The sequence below is a fragment of the Rhodamnia argentea genome, chromosome 5 (genome assembly GCF_020921035.1).
Source record: "Rhodamnia argentea isolate NSW1041297 chromosome 5, ASM2092103v1, whole genome shotgun sequence".
Taxonomy (NCBI): Eukaryota; Viridiplantae; Streptophyta; class Magnoliopsida; order Myrtales; family Myrtaceae; genus Rhodamnia; species Rhodamnia argentea.
In genome coordinates this window covers 29,553,592-29,579,941 of record NC_063154.1, presented here as the reverse complement: position 1 = coordinate 29,579,941, position 26,350 = coordinate 29,553,592, and the positions used below count along the sequence as shown (strand labels likewise).

Here is a 26,350-nt window from a genome sequence, read left to right as displayed (position 1 = left end):
ATTGATATAATATACCGTCGGTGGAGTCACCGCTATGATCGTCACGTCATGGATTGTTTAGATTGTTTAACGCGACTGTCGTGTCACTTCTGCATTATTTATTGCAACTGTCATATCGTGTCTGTTTTGTTTTATACGTGTGGCATCCTGGCGGGTAAGTTGCATGTGGTTGAAATATCTGCTCTGTACTATGTGATATGTTGATAAGACGTTCGAAACGAGTCAACGTCCTAGCCGAGCTTAGGCGTCGACTCACCGAGAAGTATCTCACCCCGTCGTGGTTAACATTTTTCAGGTCCGAAGTGATGGAGTTTAGGATCTTTTGGAGTTGATGCCGAGGGTTGTAGCCATATAGCCTCTTTATGGGGTAGTTGAGAAGTGAACCCTATTGCCCTTTTGTTGGTCTTAGAAAGCTGCCCCGAGTTATGGGGTTGTATAGGACAGTAGCTCTCAAGGGTTAGTTATCACCCACTTTTGATATTGTATCGATGAATGTATTTCGTTATTTGACTGTTATGAATGTTCTTACTTTGCTACCCTTGTTATACTTATAAATTGGGAGAGTATACGTTTCCGCATGCGTAATAAAATTCAAGGGTTGGTAGCGTGCCCGGGACGCTATCCTTTATAACCCGAGGGACGAGACGGCAGGGACGCCGCGTGCTCGAGGATCGGGACGTGACAATAGCAGCCGTGAGCTTCGTAGCTCGAAATTCTAGCGATCATGGCCGTGCGAGCCCGCGAGATAGTCCCCGTCACAAAAATAAAAAATTAGAGCACCAAATTGTTATCGATAATGAAAATATTTCTTATCGACTAATTAGTTTAAGTGATACATGCGATTATTTTCAGAAAAATATTTTCTTCAAATGAATTCTTGCTTTTTTAGCATTTAAGAGTGTTAATACTCAAAAATCAGTTCTTAATTTCTCGGCACTGATTTCTCAATTCCTGAATCGGTACATTCATGTAGATTTGAATATGGCTCAACAAACATAGTAAAATAATTACTTATATCGCTTATAAAAATGAATAAACAAAAAGCATTTTCATTATCCGTTAAAATATTTAGACAAAAACTGTTGTCGTTAAATGAAATCATTTTTTATTGACTAATTATGCCAAGTGATCAATTTTAAGAAAATAATTTACAAATCATCCATTTTTCATGAAATAAATGGAACGCGGATGTCGGGGAAAGAGTCTTCGGTACAGAATCGAAACTAGCACCACAAAACAACAAAACATGATCAGACAAGAGTCTTCCTTCGATTGATTCGCCACTGCTGAATAAAGAAGACATGGTTACGAATCCTGAACTCATATCAATGCTGGGAACTTCCTAGAGTAACACATTTCATGATCACCTCAATCAATGTGAATCTGGTCCTCACCACCATTTTCGAAGATGGAAACTCTGAACACAACAACATCCCTATCAATGAGCTCAAACACGCAGGCATTTCCTACACGCAAATGAGTTTCTCTGGCAAATGCAGCCCAACCAGCAGAAAAGTACACTCGGGTTTGGTGCGTAAATATTAAGAGCTTCACCACCCACGATCTATCTGAATACCTAAGAGTTGCCGTCCCCTCGAATTCTTCAAAATGTTGCTCGGCGAATCGACGGGGAACATGCTGCACATGAGTCAACATTTGAACGATCAATGTATGCTGAAAGAAGGACAATAACGTATGCATGCACTCTTGGTTAAAAAAAACACACACACATAAGGCCATTTTTGTGAGTTTCGGGAGCTTTACCCATTTAGGATTAAGAATAGGCATAATCAGACCTGCTTTTAGTCTTAAGAGGCTCATGAAAGCCATCGGTCTTAACCCGCGATGCAAAGCATTTTGAACGAATTACTGCCATATATTGCCACTTTAGGTTAGTACTCGATTCAAGTGACCGTCCATCCTTTCACGCGGAAAGTGATGGAGCAACTTGTTGAGGATATCCAAGTGAATGGACAGTCCCGACCTCCTATTTACAGCCTTTACTTCTGTTTTTCCTGAATCCGCGTCACTCCACCACTGGGATGCCCCACGATCACTCCAAAGAAAATAGCATGTTATATGGTTCCCAATACAAACCAAATCAGCACAAAACCGAGGCAAGATTAGATAGAGATCGTAATCGAACTTCAGATATGACAGTGATGGATTAGGCTCAAGATTGTACCGCTCTCTTAAAATGACCCTGGTGTATCACCAGTTTGAAGAAAGGATGCTCCGAATCAAATTCACTGGCTAATTCAGGAGTAGTGAGAGGCCTTGGAGGAGTAGGATCACAAAATACCGGCTCAGAATGGTTCACTCTGCATTTAGACCATTTGTTCCTGCCTGGAGTTAAAACGAGAACTTTAAGAGACATTATTGGTGTGAATAGTTCTTTAATTGACTATGAAGATCTTTAGCATAGAACATGTTGCGCGGAACAAGCGATCGAACAATAAAATAGACAGAATAAAAAAATAAATCGAACACCAGATGTACGTGGTTCGATCGTAGAGACCTACGTCCACGGGGAGAGCAACAACGAATTCCATTATAGAACGAGCAATACACGGAGATTACAGAACCACACTCGAGTCACTCAAACACTCTCGGTGTTTCTTAGCCCCAATTACATTCAAGAACACACACAGTGTTTAGCCCCAAATTCCTAACGAAATAATCTCTCAATCTCGCAAAGGAATTAAAACAAATCTTAGACTCACAAGATTTAATCGGCTTTGACACTTGAATACTTGATGTAATTCCACGGAATAAACTTTACTCGTCGGATGAACGATGCGAAGACCTACGCACAAGCACTCACATAAGCGGCGCTTCTTCAAGACTTGAATATCTCAACAATGGCGTCCTTTTTTAAGCACACCCACGGCCAAGTTCCAGAAGCATATATATAGGAAACCCAAGCTTGACCGAAATAGTATCTTCTGTTGGAAAAGTAATGGAATGTAGTAACAATGTGGTCGGACTTTGAGGCGTGTAATCACTCTCTTTTAGGATCAATTTGTCCCACAAAGTTGCTATAAGTTTCTGGTAAATTCCCTTCAAGATACAACAAAGTCGCGATGAGATTACTTGGATAGCAATTCCAAGAATCTCCAAAAACTCTATACGAAACAATGAAGATCAGCTGTCTCTCTTTTGAAGGAAAACGAAAGAATAAAAGTTGTCTCCTGAAATTGAACAAAATTGTCCTTTATATAATGCTAATGGAACACACCTCTTGGTGTCCAAACAGCCCATGTACGAACGCACCTATTCATGTCCGAAACATCGCACTTATTCATGTCCGAAACATTACCATTCGGACATGACTGTTCGTGAGTGATAACAATCATTCGAACACAACCGTTCGTAAGTAACAACCGCCATTCGGACCACATTCATCAAAATCGAAAGTTTGCTATACAAACGCGGGTATAGTGGGGTCTAGCACACTTGCCCATTTCTTTATTCCGAAAGACTATTGTAGCCTTCTAACTAATAAAGAGACTTGCACCCTTCTTTCTATCCTATGTGGGATTGAAAAGGCAGCTTTTGTTTTAACAAACAAACTTCAACATCTTCAAGTCCACATGGCACTTTTCAAATTTTTGATCGTCACCTCCACAGGAACTAGGAAAGAATATTTTATTCTTTCTCTAGCCCAAGCTTTCCTTTTTCTTGTATTCTGCTAAGTAATTAAACTTCAACAAACGGCCTAATTGATAACGATCCAAGATAGACTTCGCAAATTTATGCACATCCGAGTATATCCAAGAAAGAATATAACTAATCTTTCAAAATCTTATCCTCTTGCCAAAAGATATCCAAAACACGCATAATATATTTTGCTTGATTTCGAACGTCCGTAAAATATTCGATTTGGAAAATTCACAATTTCACTTTGAGCTCAAACTCGAGATATATTTTAACAGAACAAGTTTCACTTCAAACAATCTAAATCAAGTTTCTACCTGCGCTGCTGAAAATGTAGATTCTGAACACAATATCATCTCTATCAGTTAGCTCGAACACGCAGACATTTCCTACATGCAAGCGAGTTCCTCTCACAAATGCCATCCAACCAGAAGAGAACATCGCCCCACTAGGATAGCTACTAAGCTTCACCGGCCATGTTCTGTCTGAATGCCTGAGAGTCGCGATTTTCTTGATTTTTCGAATGCGCTGCATGATGAAATTACGAGGAACATTCTGCCCAGACACATGTTTGAACAACCCATGCTTTAAAAAGAAAGACTGAGGAAGCATTCCCTTATTCAAGCAAGCAAGCAAAATGCAGATAGATATGGTAATTTTAGTAACTCTCATCAATAGTCTTAACAGGACAAAAGACAGAACGTCAAAGTCTCTGCTCTTAGAATTAGTATGAGGGGTAGAGGATCTATGCCTTTTGAAACAAATGGGAACGAATAGATCCAAGGAAAACGCTATGTAGTTTCCTGCAGAAATCCAATCAGCTTAAGAAAAAAGCCAAAATAGTAATGAATTAAACCCTCGATCTTACCACTATATCATGTTTAATGTGAGATGGCCGGATCACCACCTTGAAAAAGGATACTCTGAGTCAAATTTGCTAGCCAATTCAAAACTAGAGAGAGGCCACGAACTTGTAGAACCACCAAAAACTGGCTTAGAATGGCTAGCTCTGCTTCTAGACTCTCCGACCCTGTCTATTCTTAAAAAACAATGAAATACTTAGATTACGCCAATTTGAAATTTTCACTAGTTGATTTACTTACCATGAACATATTTAACGCAGAATAGAAGAAACTGCCGTCATGGAAATCAGATTTAGATAAGTTGACCAAATGAAAAATTCACTTCTCTTCACCATAGAAGCTGTAACTACTTAACCACTATAAGCATGACGGAAATCATAATGTTATCAGTCAACATAAACAAGCTTATCAAAAAGTTCTCAAGTACTAAAAAGAGAACTAGCAGAGGAGAGAGCTCTGTAAGAAGAAACAAGACTCACAAAATGACAAGACACACCTTCGAGATCTTGTGATGAGCAGCATGGACTCGACTGAGAACATGGTGAATGAGGTTCGACCCTCATTTTTTGACGAGGAGCGCAATCCACCGAAACTTCAAGTTCTACCACATACTCTCTCTTTGGCGAGATAAATCCACTCCCGAGGTTCGATGTGCCACTCGACGAATAATCGATCTCCGAAGCACTCTTATCGAATATCATCACGTGAAAAGTGGAGTTCCCTTCATATTTGAAAACTACGAGGTGACCATGACCAATGGAGTAATGCTGCATAAATTCTCGCCACCCTTTCCATAACCAAACAATGCCATTGTTTCGCTTTTCTACTCCAATTCTCCAAGTCAAGCTGCCCGGAACCTTGAGTAGCACCAAGCTTGAGAGATCCTTTCCATATCTTCCTAAGAATTTTTTCGGAATTCCCTATTAAGGAAAACTCAAGTTATAGCTTATAGGTCCAGGACTCAAATTCATCAAAATCAAAAGTGCAGGGAAAAAAGGAAGAGCACTGGGCAAATTTTAGATTCTGCAACAGGGCGACGAAAGATCGGTTTGAACACAAGCAGGGTGTCACCGGGCAAGTAAGGGTGACTTCCAGTTATAGTTGCTTCATTTGACGAGAGACAAGCTGGAGACCCAACACCTTTCTCCACTCCACAGTATCCTTAGCCAACCAATCCTCAATTCCAAGTTAAAGCGCTGATTTTTATCTAGAATAATTCAAAATTGAACACTTTTTTCTTCGGGGTTGTGGTTCTTTCTTTCTTTTCGCAAGAATCAAAATGTTGATACAAAGCCAAACGCATAGAAAGATCTCCAGATTGTTTGTACACAGCACGAGGGCGACAGTTCTAAACCAAGACAGAAACTGTCGAGACACTGGAGCTGAATCATAAGAAACAGACTGCGAAAATGTTGAACTTACGAGCTTCCCAGATTGAAGGGTGTCAGAGAAATGATCTTGAAGAAGTGATGACTCTCAAGACGTGGTCCAGTCGCGATATCTAGCCCGGCACTTCCATCTTCTGTCCGCCGACGCCGACCGCAAGCCATGTACGGTAGTGTCACGGGGGGTCACTGAAGGAGGAGGAGGAGGAGGAGGTGGTGGTGGTTTGTGCGATTTGCCCTCGCGTTCTTGAGCAACCTTGTCATAAAAGATCGGAAAATTTCCCCCTAGGGGTCTGCCTGAACCTTAAGTGCCGAGCAACATTTTTTTTAAATTTTTTTATTATTTTATTTAATCATTTTTTAATTTCTTTTTTTTGTTTTCTTTTAATATTTTGTTATTATTCAATTTGTTTTCATTTAATCATTTTTTAATTTCTTTTTCTCGTCGCTCTGCGGCCCCGTCGCTTCGTTCGTGCGTTCGCTCGCTCGCGCACCATGATGATGTGCCTCGACTCCACGGCCCCGTCGTCTCGCTCGCTTGTTTGTTCGTTCGCTCGCTCGTTCTTCTTTTTCTTGTTTTCTCTTAATCATTTTTTTATTATTCAATTTGTTTTCTTTTAATCATTTTTTAAATTTCTTTTTCTCATCGCTTCACGGCCCTGTCGCCTTGCTCATTTGTTCACTCGATGACATGCCTCGACTCCACAGTCCCGTCGCCTCGCTCATTCATTAGTTCGTTCATTCACTCGCTCGTTTTTCTTTTTTCTTGTTCTCTTTTAATCATTTTTTTATCATCCAATTTGTTTTCTTTTAATCATTTTTTAATTTCTTTTTCTCATTGCTCGCAGCCCCAGTCGCCTCGCTCGTTCGTTTGCTCGTTTGTTCATTCATTCGCTCGTTCATTTTTATTTTTATTGTTTTCTTTTAATCATTTTTTTATTATTCAATTTTTTTTATTTTAATCATTTTTTAAAAGAAATTAAAAATGAGCGAGGTGACGGGGCCGCGGAGTCGAGGTGCGTCATCATGGTGCACAAGCGAACGAGGCGACCGGGCCACGGAGCGACGAGAAAAAGAAATTAAGAAAAAGATTAAATAAAGAAATTGAATAATAAAAAATGATTAAAAGAAAACAAGAAAAAGAAATTAAAAAATGAGTATAATAAAATAATAAAAAAATTACAAAAAAAAAGGTTTGTTGCTCGGCACTCAAAGTGCCGAGCAACTAGAACAACAACATAAAGATGTATGGTTGCTCGGCAAACAACATAAAGATGTATGGTTGCTCGGCAAAGTGTCGGGCTCCCATTGCTCGGCACTTTGAATGCCGAGCGACACCCAAAACACTAAATAATTTTTTTTCGGATATGACATTCTTTGGAGCCTACGTAGTTCCTTTTTTTTTTTTTTTTTTTGGGTTCGCTTGTCTTCTTGTCCGGGGATTGCTAACGGTGATGTTCGCCATGTTTTGGTTTGAACGCTGGGAAGGGGCAACGACGATGACGCCCTATAGAAGCCAACGCCAACACGTACAGCTCGCAGCAGGAGTGTTGAGGCTGCTCTTATCGGGAACCTCTACCTCTAGTTCTCTCCCGCTTCGTCTGGGGTATCTACACTTATTTTGTTTGTGCAATTGGATCCTTTATTTCTTTATGGAATCAACTCCTGTAGCTCTACCCTATTCTCAATCAAGAGTGAGGAGACCGAGAAAGACGCGAGGAGAGGTGAAGGACTTGGTGGTGCCCGCCACCACCAGCGGCCGGTGATGGTCGGAAAATGTAAGTTACCGGTTCTTATGGGAGTCTACCTACTCACATCACCGAGCTAATTATTCAATTAACCTAGTTTGGACTCAATCAAGTCCATAACAAATCGCAACTTATGGTTTATGCTTTAACATGTAAAAAATTTTACTTTGGAGTTCGTCACTAATCTCTTTACGATATGTCGATTAGACACCTCAATAAATTTTACTTTGGAGTCGCCACTAATCTACAAAAAATTTTACTTTGAATGGTGCAACGCATTGTCCTCTTCGGTGCAAAAACTTCAGGTGCTGAGCATGTCTATTCATAATTTGTCATTCATTCAACTCAATGGCAACAACCTGTCAACCACAGTTCCCGAGTTCTTCCCTAGATTCCCCAATCTAACTACTCTTCGTCTGATTTATTGTGGGTTGCATGGAGAGTTTCCTTTTAAAATCTTTCAAATGCAGACACTTCAGACCCTTGACCTTTGCTGCAACCAACTTCTTCAGGGTCCTTTGCCCAATTTTCCACAGGATAGTTCTCTCGATACTGTGGTCCTCAGAAAAATCTCATAAGTTCGTCTAGTTTAGAATTGTTAATTGCGGTTTGAGTGGATCGATCCCGACCTCCATTTCGACATGTCTTTGAGCAATCTTATGGGTTCGGTTTCTTCATTTAGTATGTCCAAGCATCCGACACAGATTATGCTATCCCGCAATGCTCTAACTGGGAGAGCTTCGAGCCTTGTAAAAGTAGATTTGCGGTACAACTCATTAGACGGAACCATTCCCTTGTCTCTCTTTACACTTGCTTCAATTAAGGCGATAGAAATTTCCAACAATCAGTTTTCTGGTGAGCTGAGTGATTCTCTAAATGTCACTTGCTGTCAACTAAACGCGCTCGATTTGAGCAGCAACAACTTAAAGGAACCCATACCAGCGTTTATTTTTGAACTTCAAGGACTTTAACTAACTCTCACTTTCTCCTAACAATTTCAGTGGCTCATTGCACATTGATGTGTTTCAGCCGTTCAAGAACCTCACTTATCTCGATATTTCCCACAATTGTTTAATTGATGCTACTGCATCCACTTCTGCTTCGTTCGGTTCCACTACTCTTTACACTATAAACCCGTCTTCCTGTCAGCTGAGTTCGGTCCCTGAATTCTTGGAAAACATACCGAAATTGGCCCATCTTTGACAATCAAATTCAAGGAGAGATACTGAAATGGATATGGGAGATCGAATATCTTTCTTATGTCAATCTTTCCTTCGATTTCTTCAATAAACGGGGAGAACCTTTTCCTAATCTCCCTTTAAGTCTCTCTGTTATTAACCTCCACAGAAACGAGCTCCAGGGGAAAATGTCAGCTCTGCCACGGAGAAGTGTCTATCTGGATTTCTCGAGTAACAATTTAAGTTCAGTTCTTGAAAATGATATTGGCAGACACCTGGGTTCCACAATTTTCTTCTCTCTCCCAAAGAATCATTTCCATGGCCCTGTGCCAGGATCTAGGTAGCACCGACACGCCTAGAAGGCCGTCGCGTCGGTATCGGACACGTGTCGGACATCCGACACCTGGTCAACACAGGCGACTCGCCGGCGACACGCGCGTCGTTGAGGAAGGAGAGCAGGCAAAGAACGGAACTGGATGGCAGAGATCGGCGGAAGAGGGGGAGTCGACTTCGAGGATCAAGAGACAACCAGAAAAGTGAATCGGCGAGAAATAGAAGCAGCCACCGCCGTTGAGGCTGCGGTGGAAGCTGAAAGGGAAGGAGATAGGTGTCTGGAAGGGACCTGCCTCCATTTAGGTCTTCGGTAGAGGTGGCACTCAAAGGAGGCGAGGTAGGCATTGCGAGAAGGCTGACGGAGGAGCGGGGCCAGATCCAAATCTCGATCGAACCCGTCCTCTGCTTAGGAAGAAGTCTCGGCCTGGATGGAGGGAGGGAGAGAGATGATGGAGAAAATGGAGAGAGAAAGCGAAGGAGACGATAAGATACGTGGATGTGCAAACAGAAAAAGGACGTGTCCCATCACATGAGCTGGAACGCAAGAGGCAATAGCCAAGCTGCAGTACACAAAAATATCGATTTACTCCATTTTGATTTTTTTTCCCCCGATTTTTTCTTGATTTTTGATATTTTTTTGGCCAAGAGGACTCTATCTTGGTTAACGAGATTACAATTTATCCCAATTTTAATGTAAATTCATTTAAGTTCTTTTTTTATTTATATATTTGAATAAATCAATTACAAAATATTAATTTTAAATATATATTTAATATATAACGTGTCCCTAACATATCGAAATTTCTTATTTTTGAAAAATTACGTGTTGGAGTGTCTAGTCGTGTCGTGTCCCATGTCGCGTATTAGTATCGGTGCTATCTAGGCCAGGATCAGTTTGCCAAGTGCAGTCTGTACTTGACCTTTCAACAACAATTTCATGGGAACCATCCCTCAGTGCTTAATGTTGCAGAGACTCAAGGTGTTGAGTTTTGACCGGTAGTTTTAAGATTATTGCATGAATATTTACAAACGATTCTAGCGCGATAAATCACCGTATTGTTTGTCGATTTTCTTCGAAATTTTGTTCACGAAAATTATTTTTTTTATCGCACGGTGAGATAGATCTCGTTGAGACGAGAAAAACGATTGGTGAACATCCTATGGGGAACGTCGTACACGCTGGATGCGTATAGAAAGAAAATTGTCGCGCCGGATAAAAAAAAAAAGGGAAAGGGAATAGTTGCGTCAGTAGGCGCAAAAGAAGAATGGAGCAGCGCGTGCATGAGGAGCGTGCGTTGCACGCACCACTCCAACTGCAGGAGCGTGCAAGCCATGCGCCAAAGATTCTGTGCAGGGTCAGCAGTGTGGGCACGTGCGAGCTGCTGTAGCAGAATATTTTTTTTTTCCCCAGATTGCATAGTTTTTGGTTCTGCCCTCCCTCACGCAAGAATATTCCTGTTTTGCAACTTGGTGACAATTTTGCGATATATTTTTTAAGCACGTAAATTTCCTGTTTTGCATTAAATTAAAAATACATATAAAAATACGGGTATAATTTGGGATATTATTGCATTTTTTTAGCTATATTTCCCTACATATATATTTTTTGAAAATACAGAATATTGCTTTCATGTAAATGACCACTCATGATTCGCATATAGCATGTCTAAAAATGCTTGTAATTTCAGTTCGAAGAAAACTTGAACAATGGTAGGAGATTATGTTATCTTACATTCTGCGTTTGATTATGATCGATGCATGAATTGCATGTATCATGCTATGCCTATATGATTAAGAGATAAATGATCAATGGATCATGTGTCTTGATTATTTTTTCTAGTGGAAGTTCGTAGGTTGATAGAATTCAATGGAATTCTCACCTAGAGCTTGAATTTTGTGCGAATTGAACTAAATGCATGATAGTGAGACAATTATAACACAGAAGTTAATTGGGAACGTGGTAAACTTTCGTTTCGGTGTCTTTTGTCCAATTATCATTTATTTAAGTTGCTCTTTGCTTCAAAATTAATTATATTTGTTAATGTGAAAGATGTGCTAGTATTAATTCTGTGCTTATTCAGTCAATATAGAATTGTCATTGACTATGGCTTCTGCATCTAAAACCCGGTCGACATCAATAAGGGTGAAAAACTGAACGGTGACGATTATGATATTTGGCACCGAAAGGTTCAATACATCCTTGAAGAACAAAAGGTTTTGGAAACCCTCAACCACACCATGGTTCAACCTAAGCAAGGAAATTCTGCTCAACACGGAAGAGATCTAGAAGCTTATCAAGCTTGGAAAAAGAAAAATAGCATTGCTCGCATCACATTGCTGAGCCGTATGCGGGATGATCTCATGTGTGAGTTTGAAGGACTTGAGAATGCTCAAGATATTTGGACTGCTTTGAAAGAAAAGTTTGGAGGCACGTCTGCTACTAAATTAAGGAGGCTCACTATCAAGTTTGACACCTTTCGAAAGCGTCAAAATCAAAATATGAAGCAACACCTTCGGGAGATGTCAAACATGATACGAGAGCTCAAGACAGCAGGTCATATCCTAATTGATGAGCAACAAGTTCAGGCCGTTATTAGGTCTCTTCCCGAAAGTTGGAAGCATATGAAAATCAACATGATGCATAATGAGAATATCACAACTTTTGATGATATAGCGCGTCATTTGGAGTTAGAAGATGAGCGCCTAGAAGCTGCTAAATCTTCTACGCATGCTTATGTTGTTGAAACCAGTTCGCGTAAAACTTCAAGCTTTAAGCGTAAAAGGAACTATAAGTTCAACAACAAAGGGAAGGAGACCGATCAAACATCCAAAAGAGCCAAAACCCTTGAGGCAAGAAGCGTCGTGGAAAGAAGGACAAGGTCAAAATGATCTGTTACAATTGTGGCAAAATGGGTCATTTCACTCGTGAATGCACTGAGCCAAAAAAGGTAATAGATTACTCCATTACTTTAAGTAATGCTTTTCTTTATAGCACCGTAATGCATGCTGAATCACATTCTATGTGGACTATAGACTCAGGAGCCACAAACCATGTAATTAGAGACCGAGTAGCATTTGTGAAGTATCGTCGGATACCGCCAGAAAAAAGATGGATATATGTTGAAAATAACTCCAAAATTAAAGCGAAAGGTGTTGGCCCATGTAAATTAAATTTACATGGTGGTTGAACTCTGTTCCTACATGATGTCCTCTATGCTCCTAATATTCGGCGAAATTTGGTCTTTGTAGTTGTTCTTCTAGGCTTAGGCTATGTTTTAAATTTTCATGGTGATTGTGTTGACATTGAGTTTGGAACGACTTATTATGGTTCCGGTTATGTACTGAATGGTTTTATGATTTTAGACATTGACAATAATATGTACAATGTTAATGTAAATGATTGTTTTTCTTTAATTGCATCTTCTCAAAATGTAAATATTGATGCAAATGTTTGGCATGCTAGACTAGGTCACATTGGGTTAGATAGAATGAAAAGATTAGTTAGAGAAGGCCTTTTAGGGTCACTCGCTAAGATCGATTTACCCACATGTGAACGCTGTCTAGCAAGAAAAACAACTAGAAAATTATTTGGTAAAGGAACTAAGGCTGAATTTCCATTGTAATTAGTATATTCCGATATTTGTGGTCCATTAAATGTGAGGGCGAGACATGGAGCCTCATATTTCATCACATTTATAGGATGACTTCACATGCCTCGATTATGTTTTTCTGATCTCCCATAAGTCAGAAGCATTAGATTGCTTTAGACGATATATGAGTTTAGTAGAGAACCATTTAGACAAAACAATAAAAACATTAAGAACCGATCACGGGCGTAAGTATCTATCCGAGTAATTCAAGGCTCTTTGTAATGAAAAGGGTATCAAAAGGCAATTGACTATTCCTTATACCCCACAACAAAATGGAGTAGCTGAGAGAAGGAATAGAATCCTATTAGAAATGGTTAGGTCTATGATAGCACAAACAAATTTACTGATCTCATTCTAGGGAGATGCATTATTAATCGCTGCATATATACTTAATCGTGTACCTTCTAAGTTGGTCACTTCCACTCTTTATGAATTATGGACTAGTAGAAAATTAGATTTAACCAGGCTACGACCTTGGGGGTGCGGAGGATATGTTCATGACTCTTCCCATAAATATGAAAAATTAAGTCATAGAGGGAAGAAATGTATCTTTATTAGATACTCTGAGCACTCCAAAGGGTATGTGTTCATAGGTGAACAGGCTGATGGAAGTGTGATTGAAATGGAATTACGAGATGTCACGTTCTTAGAGAACGATTTTCCTAGTAGAGGTGAAATCGATAAGAATTTAAGATTATATGAGATGGAAAATTCTAATAACGCACCCACTAATGTTGATGAAGAAAATAATGATTTACCTCAACATACTAGACCTAGTAGGAGTGTTGCATCATCTAGTGAACCGAACTCGCAAGGACTTTAGTTACGTAAAAGTAATCGTACAAGCATTCCTTGTCGTCATTTTGAGATTGAAGGGGAAGCATTTATGGTTGCTTCACAATACGATGCAGACCCTAATACAATTGAAGAGGCTTTGTCATCTCCCAGCAAGGAAGAATGGAAAAATGCTTTGGAAGATGAAATGGAGTCTATGAGAGCAAACCATGTTTGGGACTTGGTTGATCTACCACCCATACGCAAAGCAATTGGAAATAAATGGATTTTCAAGATCAAACGTAGGGTGGATGGATCCGTTGAAAAGTATAAGGCTCACCTTGTGGCGAAAAACTATACTCAATAAGAAGGTATAGATTATGAGGAAACTTTTTCACCGGTTGTAAGGTTTGCCTCCATATGCCTTATCCTAGCTATAGTCACAAATTTAGACTTAGAATTACATCAAATGGATCCGAAGACAACATTCCTCAATGGAGAACTAGATGAAGAAATCTATATGAAGCAATTGATAGGTTTTATAGCTAAAGGCCAAGAGCGAAAAGTTTGCAAGCTTCATCGTTCGATATATGGCCTTAAGCAATCATCTAGATAGTGGTACCTTCGTTTTCATCAAGCCATAACTTCTTTTGGGTTTATGATGATTGAAGAAGATCACAGTGTGTATGTCAAATGATCTGAAAATAAAATTGTGATTTTATCACTCTATGTGGATGATATTCCGTTAGCTAGGAATGATAAGGGTCTAGTTATCATCATAAAAGAATGGTTGTCCTCCACTTTTGAAATGAAGGACATGGGAGAAGCTGATCATATTTTGGGAGTTAAGATAAAAAGAGATCATTCATGACACCTTCTTGCTCTATCTCAAGAGTCTTATATCAAAAAGATTCTTGAACGATTTAATATGTAGCATTGTAATCCTATTGATACCCCTATCATGCAAGGCGAACGCCCGAGTTCCGATATGTATCCTTAGACTCTAAGAGAAAAGAAAAAAATGGAAATTATTCGTTACTCTAGTGCTATCGAGAGTTTAATGTATGTTATGATGTGTACTCGACCCGACATATATCATGCCGTGGGGATAGTGAGTCGCTACCAGTCAAATCCTGGCCAAGAACACTGGAAAGCAATCAAGAGGATCCTAAGATACTTGAAAGGCACAACGGACTATCGACTTTGTTATCAAGGAGTTGATTTACACTTAATTGGTTACTCCGATGCTAATTGGGGAGGAGACTTTGATAAGCGCAAGTTGACATCTAGATATGCGTTCTTGCTTAATAAAGGTGCGATTTCTTGGAGTAGCAAGAAACAAACATGCACAGCTCTATCTACAATGGGGGCTGAATTTATTGCATGTTGTCACAACTCCTCCCTAGTCCTACATTGCCTAGGATGAGGTCTTGGGAAAGCTTTATAAGCCTTGGGGTGCCCTTAGACTTGCAAGACGCGTTTCCTAGGCGTTGTATGGGCGACGCTCGGAGGAACAAAACCGTGAGGACCGTGTGTCCAAAACGGATAATATCTTGCAAAGTGGCGCAAGAGAAGCGCGGTGGGCCCAAGCCGTTACGGTTGGTATCCGAGCCGACCTTCGACAACGTGTGGGGCCACATCGGGCTCTTGCTGGTGCTAGAGGGCACAACGGGGACGCTGTGCCTTTGAGAGGGGAGTTTTTCACAACTCCTCCCTAGTCCCACATTGCCTAGGAGGAGGTCTTGGGAAGGCTTTATAAGCCTTGAGGTGTCCTTACACTTGCAAGACGCGTTTTCCGAGCGTTGTATGGGCGACGCTCGGAGGAACAAAACCGTGAGGACTGTGTGTCCAAAGCGGACAATATCTTGCAAAGTGACGCAACGGAAGCACGGTGGGCTCAAGCCGTTACACATGCTCTGCTACGGTACAAGAAGCAGTATGGCTAAAACGTTTCTTTGAAAATTTAGTCATAATCACCGATGTTCAAAAATTAGTGACAGTTTATTGTGATAGTCAAGCGGCCATTACCTATGTGAAAGATCCCAAGTATCATGGTAGGACAAAGCATATTGACATAAAGAATAACTTCATCGGAGATGTAATAGCACAGAATGAAGTAATCCTACAATATATTTCTATGAACAAGATGGTTGCTGATCCATTCACTAAGGCTGTTCCTAAAGACGTGTTCTTGACGCATATGATGTCTTTAGGGTTGCGTAGAATATAATATGTAATATTGTCGAGGATTGTTATATTATGTATATGTACTATATATGTACTGTACTTATTATTAAATGAATTGATGTTTTATTCTCAAGTACAACTCATTATAAGACTAGCATAAGCACACATATATTGTTGAAAAGTATGTCACTATGCAATGATTGGCTCACTCCCACGAGCAATCACCTCAAGCGCCGTAATAAGCGAGTTGAGACGAGACAGTATCTACGAAAGATGCTGGAAGAGCAAATTCAGTACATAATATATTTATGTCGCCTTTATTGGAATTAAGATGAGGTCTATGATTTATATATGATGAGACCGAACATGATACTCCCACAATCATGAATGCCTCATGGAAGCCGGATGCGAGTGCTTAATTGAGCGCTATAGAGAGCGAGATGATATAGCACTCGGGCTACACATACGTACATGAAAAGCATGTGACTATGTTTAGGCTAAGATCCGTGTAGTGGATATATTTGATAAATGACATATACTCTTGTGAAAAGAGAAATCCACTATAGCATGTAATTGATACTACATGTGCTTTATTCGACCAATAAAGAAGATGAGTATAATTATCCCTACTTACTCATCGTGTGAGTCCTTGAGGTAATTCATGAATTGATTACCTCAATTTGTACCCTATGTTACTTCTGATTATGTGCTCAAAGTAATGGATTAATGTTGCTACTTTAGCATGTTACCAGCAGATATGAAAATTAATATGGTTTTATGGGATGTGTCTAGGAAAGCAAGTTGTTCGAAATGGAGAGAGACATGAGTGTGAAGGAAGAGTATTGTTGTTTTTCAACTATCACATGTATTTACGGGTCGACTAATTATATCGCTTATTGTGTGTGCGGATATAATTGCAAATACATGGTGGATTAAAGAATGTCAAGTATAGCCTTTAAGGGTTAGGTATACTTAGACCGATGTAACAAAAATATGCCCGGGCTATTGTGAGACGTCATTTTTTTTTTTTTTTGAGGTTGTAGCCGTTACGTATTCCTAACAGGTGCGTAATCGAGCTCCCAAGTGCAATGTACTCATTGGTCACATGACGTATTTGCAAGTATGAATTGATTCCAAAGTAGACGTTGTTAATTGCCTTATATTCTTAATAGAGTATTATCAAGCCCTTCATGTCCGAGTGGGAGATGTAATAATACGTCCATGAAGATATATATTTGATACGTCCATTAAAGGGTGCATTTGAGAGGACCCCACGAACATGTGCTTTTTCAAAATGTTGCCTTCTTATCTTCCTATAGGTAAGATGTGAAGGAGCACGAAGATAGAAGATGAGAAAACTAACGTTAGATTAGAAAACCAAAAGAGACGAACGTACGTTTTTCTCTCCTTCCCTCTCTCTCTCTCTCAAGAACCATAAAACAAACGAAAGGCAATTCATCGTTACTTTGAAAATCGACTTGCATTGATATTGTGAAACATCGATAGAGGTTAGTAGAATTTCTCGATATTAAAATTTCAACACCTCTATATAATCTCAATCTCAATTTCAATCTTAATATCCATCTCTTCACTCCACCGCTCGCGCCTTTGACGAGTCCCCGCATCTCAAGACGATGCCGTTGAGATCGGAGAGCGGAATTACCTACATGTACGACACTCCCCTTGCTTTGTTATCATCGTCGTCCATAATTGTGGAATGGAAAAAGAAGAATAAGAAGAAGAAGAAGAAGTTAACTCTGATTAGTTTTGACTTAAAGAGATTGCTGGAAATTGACTTATCTAATACATAAAGAAAAGCCTGAAAAAAAAAATACATAAATAAAAGGGCTACTTAATTCATTCTCTAGAAAAAAAAACAATTGATGGTAGTCGGAATCTTTTCAACTATACAGTTAGTACTTATCAATTATAGAGGCGATTCTATGTTTGGAAAGAAACTACGTATAGGCTCTGTTTATTTCACGAAGAATGCAAAAATTTTGAAAAATATTTTTCAGGAAATCATTTTGTAGAAAAATAACCATATTTTCTTGTGTTTGGTTGAAACCTAAAAATCAAACAGAAGGTAATGTCCAATGTTTGGAAAGGAAATAATTTTCCCTAATTTAAAAACACATTTTATATCGGCCGAATTTTTTTTTTCTTTGATCGTTCATTTCTCATGCCCCAAACGCAGGACAATGAGGAAAATATTTTTCTAAAAGATGTTTTCTGCGAGACAAACGAAGCGTTAGTGATCGCCAAACCTATTAATGTCTCACATTGAAGTTCATACATGCCACCATGCTTGATTGCTTTCATTATTACCGGAGCACCTTGAACAACCTTGAGAACTCCACCTTGTGAAGAATATCTGCATCCAGCTAAATCTAGGGCACCCAAGGAAATTAAGTTCTTTTTCAATTCAGGAACGTGTCTTACTCCGTTCAATATCCTCACAATACCATCATACATCCTAATTTTAACATCACCAACTCCCACAACATCGTATTCAACGTTGTTCCCCAATTGTACTTTATTGCTATCCGTGCACTAATAAGTAGCAAACCAGTTCCTGTTTGGTGTAGCATAAAAAGAATAACCAGAATCCATAATCCATCCGTCAAATGATGAATTCTCATTGACGGACAAGACCCTATCGACACCATCAGAATTATCAGCTATAGCTGCAATATCATCTGCAGATTCAACTCTAATTCCCTTGCCTGTTTCATTTTTCAACTTAAAACAATTCCTTCTAAGATGCCATCTCTTGCCATAATTCCAACAAACAGCATCACTAGTCCTAGACCGACTACGTCTATTCGAGTTCATACTACTTCTGCTACCACGAATATCAGTTCTTCTTCTATTTTCACATACTAAAGCAGTATATACATATTCGTCAGATTCTCTTCTACAGTTGTCCTCACTTAAAATCAAATCTCAAATACCATCAAACGTCAAACTTGTTGACCCGCAGGAATTACTAACAGTAGTAACGGTAGTATTCCAACTATCGGGTAATGAGGATAATAGAATCAAAGCACATACCTCATCTTCAAAGTCAATATCAACTAAACTCAATTGACTAACAATCACATTTAATTCATTCATGTGGTTAGCAACAGACACACCTTCGCTCATCTTCAAATTAAATAAACGTCGCATCAAATAGACTTTGTTGATCATAGAGGGCTTCTCGTACATATCCGACATGGCTTTCATCAAACCCGTAGTGGTCTTCTCTTTGACGATATTAAACGCAACGTTACAAGCCAGCGTCGGTCGAATAACACCCAACGCTCGTTTATCCAACAATTCCCAATCGGCTTGCTTCCTCGTCTCCGGTTTCTCCCCAAACAGGGACAAGTGCGGCTTCATCCGGTATAAATAGTCTTCAATCTGTATCTTCCGAAAACTAAAGTTCTTCCCCTCAAATTTGTCGATTTTCACTTTTACTTATTCTATCGCCATCGATTTGCGTCAACTCGATAAGCATAGCTCTGATACCAATTATTGCGCAGAACGGGTGATTGAATGATAAAATAGACAGAACAAGAAAATAAATCGGACACCGGATATATATGGTTCAATCGTAGAGACCTACATCTACGGGAAGAGCAAAGAACGAATTCCACTATAGATCAAGTGATATACGGAAATTACGAGACCAAACTCGAGTAACTCAAACACTTTCGGTGTTTCCCACCCCAATTACATCCAATAACGTATACAATGTTTAGCCTCCAATTCCTAGTAAAATAATTTCTCAATCTCGCAAATGAATTAAAATATAAATTCTTACCGCAAGAATTTCTCGACTAGGACACAAAGTTATTCAAGTAATTCCACGGACGTAATCCACGACGAAGTTAACCCACCGAGCACTCGTCGCGCCGCTTCTTGAAGACTTCACGTTTTTTTTCTCGTGTCTCCCTTCAAATCACAAGTACATATTATAATATATATGTATCGAGATTGACTTCTGCAAGGATCCGTATCTTGCTTTTCTTCTTATCTTTTATTGACCATGTCAAACTTCAAAGAAAACAAAGTCCGCTTGGACTTTCCAATTGAAAGCCAAGATCAAAACCGTATATCAAAGTGCATCCAATAAAAAATTCCTCAGCTGAATCCAATTACAGTATTACACTTTCCTTTTATGTTTATTTTCTGCGTGGACTCCAATTTCAAATAGGAAGTATCCAATTCAAAATATTCAGATTTTGACTCCCGGTTTAAATTCGAGATATATTATAACAGGATAACTCATGTGAAGGAAGGATACTGCAGCTCGTATTTGTTGGCTTCTTCGAGAGCCGTAGTTATCCGCGAACGTTTAGAAGTGAAGGTACAAGAAGCCAGCATGGCAGGGCACACCTTATGTTTGGAACTTTCCATCCGCTCCGAATCGCCCAGGCAGAGAATGCAAGAAAAAAACGAGACAAAGCACATGCATTACTAATAGGCTGAGATTCACACACCATTTTCATCATGTGCTAAAAGCTTCGGTTCTTGATCGGTTTGGAAGCCTTTCGATTTGGAACCTAGTCCGAGATTACAGTGATCATTAACATCTCCCATTTTAGGCGGGACAAATTTGACGGTGTCGAGGTTCGATTTCTTGCCGTCATTAGCATTCATTAGCGAATAATCTATCTCCGTTGTGGTTTTGTCAAATATGAGCACATGAAAATCCAAGTCCCCAACGTACTTGAAGACTAAGAAGTGGCCCTCACAAATTGAGTAATGCTCCGCAAATTCCTTCCATCCCTTTGATAACCAATCCATGTCATCCCATTTTTCCAATTCCACACTCCAACTTCCACCGTTCGGAACCCTCAAACGCACCGTTTCGGGAAGATACTTGCCATACTTTCTCATAAACATCTTCGGAATACCCTAGTTTCTCATAAACAAGCGGTGCCGGATCTGTTTTAACACGAACCGACTCGAAAGAAAAGGCTAGCGCGTAGAACGCGTCGGCCTTCCAAGCCTTGGTAAATGCAAAAGAATGTTTAAACAAAAGAACTTACAAGCCTTCTAGTGTGAAGTGCGTGAGAGGGTATGATCTTGAAGAAATTAGGTGTCTCTGGTGCAAAACTTCGCCGGTGCTGTTCATCTTCTCTTTGGACGCGAGAAGTCATCCCTCGAGCACAAGTTGTGTAACAATCTAAATATAGCATAGTTCTGTGGGGGCTTTATGTGAGCCAATTTAATAAGATGAAGCATTTATTTGAAGAAGACATTCGTTCCTGGGATTGCGGGACAACTACCTCACGGGAAGTCTGTTCATGTTCTCGTAATACGAGTGGCAACAACTGATTAGCTCATCATTACGACGAAGAAAAGTCAATGATATGTAGAAAGCTCGTTAAGAAGAACGCATGGGGAATCGAAGGCATCAAAAGTGAGACGACGTGTGAGTTGATCGAAATTAGACCAAGAATAACTAGTTGACTTCGATGGGGACTAAGTGGGCTAGCTTACTCAACACCGAGATTCCGATAACTTGTTCAATTCCTTCTATTAGATCCTTCAAGAATATGGATGAATCGGTATGAATCGACAAAGGTCGTAAAGGGGGCGAGAACGTAAATGACAAGAAACTTAAAGATACGGAGATTAGACGCAATCGTGGCTAGCCATGTAAATGCAAGGAAAGAAAAATCGTAGCAAAGTAAAGATAAATAAAATTATAAAAAAACGTTGAGTTCTATAGATTGAGAGAAGTTTACAAGAAATGTATAGGTTTTTGTAACTATTTACAGATGGTTACATATAATGGTTAAAGACATCGGTTAATGAATTCGAAGGACTAAATAACTCGCTAATCCTATTTGGGGTTACAAGAAATCATTCTATAATTTCCTACTATTAAGCAACAAAATGCGTATAAACTTTTTTGTCGTTGGTGTATTAAATGCTCATATTGAACCTCGATCTACCTATATTGATGGGCCTAAAAGCATTGTTGTGTCCCTACCTTCTTAAGATGAGTTTGGCCCATCGAGAATATCAAGTCTAGCTCATGACAAATTAGTAGGCTGATTATTCGAGATCACTCTTTTCGTCATATTAGTACAGCCATGCTCTGAATTGTCCATCAGATTCTAATATTTAGCAGAGTAATGTAGATAGGGAATTAGAAAAATTGCCTTATTTGTAAATGACTGTAGATCTAGATTTAAGTCAAGTAGTCATTTTTTTTAAGAAGGATTTAGATTCAAACTTGAGCTCCAGAAATTGAGACTTTGAACACTACAACATTGTCTCCATCAACGGCGGCAAATGCTCGCCGATCGGTAGAGGAGAGCGCCACATGCTTGTTTGGATAGCTCCTTATCTTCACCGGCCACGATCTTTCTAAATCTTTAAGAGGTCGCAACTTGTTTGTTTTCCCGAATATGTATCTTGATGAACCCGCGAACAATACTCTACCCCATGCATATTCTCGGCAGCGAATGAATTTGAGTGATTGTTTGGAGATTGTACAGAGTTTGTAGGACAACCGAGAGGCAGCCGAGGACTAGAGCATAGCATGAAATTATCATCTTAAGGAGATGAGATCCAATTAGTATAAAGAATCACTCCATCATCGAACTTTTCTAGACAACAGAGTTGGTGCAGGACCATCCTTTCTTTCCGTTCCTAAGACCACCTCAAGGGTAAAAGAAATTACTTTAAGAAATATTCTCAAATCTACGTTACATTCTTGATCAACTCTACATATTGGTATGAGATAAGGATTGCTTATGACCTTTTATTTTATCGATCCCATGCTGTGGACGAGTTCGATTTATACTTTGTCGAATAAAGACAGCAAACATGTAGAGAGATCGGAATTTTGGAAAGTGCAATTTCCACGACTAATTTTCACTAGTCTCTAAAAAACCTCAGGAAATTTTATCACCATTCGATCACTTGAAGCAGAAAGGTTTGCTTTCTTTGATCTGATTCACTAAACAAAACATAGCAGACCATAAATTTTTTTGTAGGCATACCAAAGTTTACGCCTAATTCTTAACATTCCTTCTGAAAAGGGAGACTTTTGAGTTCAATAGCATCAATTCTAAAAAGCTTGAACATGCGGACATCTCCTTTCTTTAGAGAAGTTCCCGAGCCACGTTGTGTGTAGTGCAGGAGCTTCGGTGGTCATGAGCCGTCCGAACATTTAAGAGTCGCGGCTTGCATGCTTCCATCGATGCGCCCCTTAAGAAAACAGCGTGGCACAGTCTGCGGGGTTCGATTTTTTATCAGCAAATGATCTATGAGTAAGAACACAAAAGGTATGATAATTAACACAAGTTAACCAGACCAAATTCTGCACGAGTACTATTATCTCAGGATCTCTTCTTACCACATTTTGCTTCATTTCTTTCTAACATTCATTTCCAAGAATACTTCAAAAATCAAGATCTCTACGGACTGCGGACAAGAAACAATTCGAAGTGTCTTGCTCTCCAGAGGGCCGTTTCTTAAGTACATGAACCTCTGAGAAAGCAAAACAGAATAACAATAAATACACTTTGATGAAAAACAAAAAGTTCAAATTATCCCCATCTGTTAATTTCCAATCAAAAAATCAACTCTAAGTTTTGAGAAAAACCTCATGTATTGAAAAAGGATATGGTGTAATAAAAGCACATACCACAGTCACAGTGAATGCAGTCCGAAGCTTCTCTTCATTCTGCCTCTGATTCACCATCAAAGGAAGTTGCAAGCGCTCCAAATCTTCCTCTTTCATGATCACACAAACAATCCCAGCGCCATGCTTCACAATAAATGCCATAGCCTCAGGTGTTGCCATTTCTGCTGCCATTATAAGATCACCCTCATTCTCCCTGTCCTCGTCGTCTACCGCCACTACAATCTGGAATTCAGTTCCAACCATGACATAGACATTTATGGATGAACAATTAAAATGCACTCGACGATGTGATACAAAAAGCATACCAACCTTTCCTTGGCGGATGTCCTCAATTGCTTCTGGAACAGATGCAAAGCCTGTCGTGGGTTGGTCCAAGTCAAATTCATCATCTTCAATGGGGAAAGAAGTGCTTATAGGTGCAGTATCAGCTGCAAGCGCTCCAAACACTACTGCATCAGGCTGCAATTGAATGCCAACTGATTCCTCACCAATCAGAGTCTCGCTCACTGCAAAATCACCAGGATAAGGCAAAGTTTCACCTCCGTCAGGTATCACTGCAGCTTTTGCTGCAACAACACCCCTCCCACTGGAAGATAATTTACCACCCAATGAAACCGCGGTTATATCAGATGGAAAACCAATTTGCGAAGAATGGTTTGCCTGGAGCAGCAAATTGGATGATTTCGAGTTCCTGGAAACTCTGCATGAAAAATGGCCACTTAGATTTTAACCATGAGGATTAGCTTCGACAAAAACATCAATCTCGGTACATCCTCAAAGCCACTTAAACTCGGCGCAGCATCCACTCTCTAAAAGTCAGAACTCTAAATGAAGGAACCAAATGTCAATCATTTCAAACAATTAGTTAGGAGCATTCGATGCCTGGAGAAGCACCCAATATAGATGCCCACCAGAGATCTCCCTACTTCTTATATGAGTGCTGATGTACAAATCAGTCGTGGGAATTAACAAGGAAAAAGGCAGGAAGATTTTGCAGAGTGAACACAGGCCATCAACTTCACCAATCACTTCAAAAAGCACATCATGCTTTGTTTACTTATGGACAAAGCCAAATCTCCAATTTCCAGACAATGTTCTTTTGAAAGACAAAGACCAACTCATCCCTTGTGTGACAAGGAAAAAAAAAGCCTTTTTATCAAGTCAAGCAGAGGAAGATGACAAAATTAAGTCAGCTTAGTGGTTTCGATTGTGCACTCACTTCTAAGCTCCCAAAGATGGCTAACCACAAAGCTAGTGACAAACAGAAAATCTCGTCCACCATTCCCGAGTTCACTTCGAATTCTAATGAATTGAGAAACTGATAAGAAAATATTGGATGTGCCCAATTTGAGAATCTACTGCAAACAGACAAATAGAACCAAGGAACGCCACCAACCCATCACCCAACTCACAAAACCTTCAAAAGCAACAGACCAAACACAAGTTCGAAGCCAAAGTGAACACCAAAAGCACCAGAGACACTCGGCCACAATTAGCCACGACAACTACCGTGAAAGGACAATAAGATGCTATTCAAGATGCTATTCATTGGTTTCTCACGCAAGATTTGAGTAGGCATGATGATTGAGCTATAAATTTTGATTGAACTATCGTGTCCCTGGATTTCATGGAAACACGTTGATTGAACATGAACGACGATCAGATAATGTCAACCCTGAATGTACAGTGTTGTAAATCAAGAACTTAAGAGGACTTCTTATGCAGCAAGGGATCAGATACCGAGCGAGCATATCCGCATAGAGCTCGTACTGAGCAATCATCCCGAGCCCCCACTTGTCTTTCAGCTGCCTACAGAGGTTCAAATCCATGTCTTAGACCACCGATCCATCTCTGTAGGGGCTCGTGCACGGAGGATCTGGAGCTGAAAAGTGACTGGATCCATAAAAGTGCCCGAAATCAGCTTGCTGTCGCTTCCCGTCGCCTGATGTGAACAGATTGGAAAATGATTCTGTTCCTACCCGATCAATGAACTGTTGGCAACGGCAGCGATCCCTCTCAAGGATAGGATTGACAATGAACATGTTCTCATGCTGCCGCTTCTCTCCTGTGCAAAAGGCAAATGGCATCATCCACGCTTCCTAGATTGTAGATTAGTTCAGTAGTTGAATTTCAGTCTTTCAAGTCCAAAAGGAGAAACCAAAAAATGTACAGCTCAAGCTTCATGACGTGACTAACATGCAAGCATAAGATGTTCACTCCTGAAGCACCGGCAGCATCTTTCATTCTCTTGTGATCCAGAAAGGAAGCAGTTGTGGGAAGAACCATAGAGTTTTGAATAAGCCCAACGCTGACAACTCGTGGTTCTCTTAATTACTCCTTGTCTACCATAAAGCGAAATGCCTGAAAGAAAATCAGAATAAATTGATCAATTCCACAAAACTGGTCAGAATGAATAAAAATCAAAGGATCCTGCCAAGAACTGCAGTAGTGTTTTTCAATAAGAGCAAACAACTACAAAATAGCGACTGCCACAAAGAATATGTAAGAGTATTTCTTAGCTTCAATGATAGCAAGTTTAATCAACTAGAATGGTTTGACGACATCAAACTTTGCACATTACTCTATCAGTTGGCTCACCAACTCCACAGAATCCCAACATGGCACAAGACTATGCTAGTCAGACTTTCTCACACCTTCCATCTCATAGAAAAACTCAGAACCAAGAATCTATGCTAAAAGAGATTTCAGAATAGCTCATTTCCCGGACTATGCTCTTCAAGACCTCCCTAGTGATAAGTTCTCAACATTGCCAAAGGACATCTGGACCAGATCTTTGAAATTCATTGCTTTTAAACAAATATTTCCCTAGTTAGGACCATATGTATGAATCTCAGTGACATAATATTAGTCGGTCCACGCTCTTTTATCTATCACAGGCATGAAAGATTACCGAGTTATAA

At 39.7% G+C, this 26,350-nt stretch overlaps 2 protein-coding genes across 2 annotated transcripts; both read right to left on the bottom strand.

The window, feature by feature from the left end:
- Nucleotides 1-1,315: 1,315 nt before the first annotated feature.
- LOC115730239 (B3 domain-containing protein LOC_Os12g40080-like) lies at nucleotides 1,316-19,159 on the bottom strand. The gene is given in 9 exon segments (XM_048279774.1): nucleotides 1,316-1,638; nucleotides 2,186-2,346; nucleotides 3,975-4,212; nucleotides 4,529-4,572; nucleotides 4,575-4,691; nucleotides 5,017-5,440; nucleotides 18,104-18,251; nucleotides 18,345-18,474; nucleotides 19,051-19,159. Coding segments are annotated over 9 exon segments (1,641 nt in total). The 3' UTR covers nucleotides 1,316-1,368.
- Nucleotides 19,160-23,354: 4,195 nt separating this feature from the next.
- On the bottom strand, nucleotides 23,355-25,258 carry LOC125315323 (monofunctional riboflavin biosynthesis protein RIBA 2, chloroplastic-like). The gene is made up of 3 exons (XM_048279773.1): nucleotides 25,170-25,258; nucleotides 23,739-24,147; nucleotides 23,355-23,651 (listed from the first exon to the last, which is right to left on the bottom strand). The coding sequence occupies exons 1-3, from the start codon at nucleotides 25,256-25,258 to the stop codon at nucleotides 23,370-23,372; spliced, it is 780 nt and encodes a 259-aa protein (XP_048135730.1). The 3' UTR covers nucleotides 23,355-23,369.
- Between the last annotated feature and the right edge of the window lie 1,092 nt (nucleotides 25,259-26,350).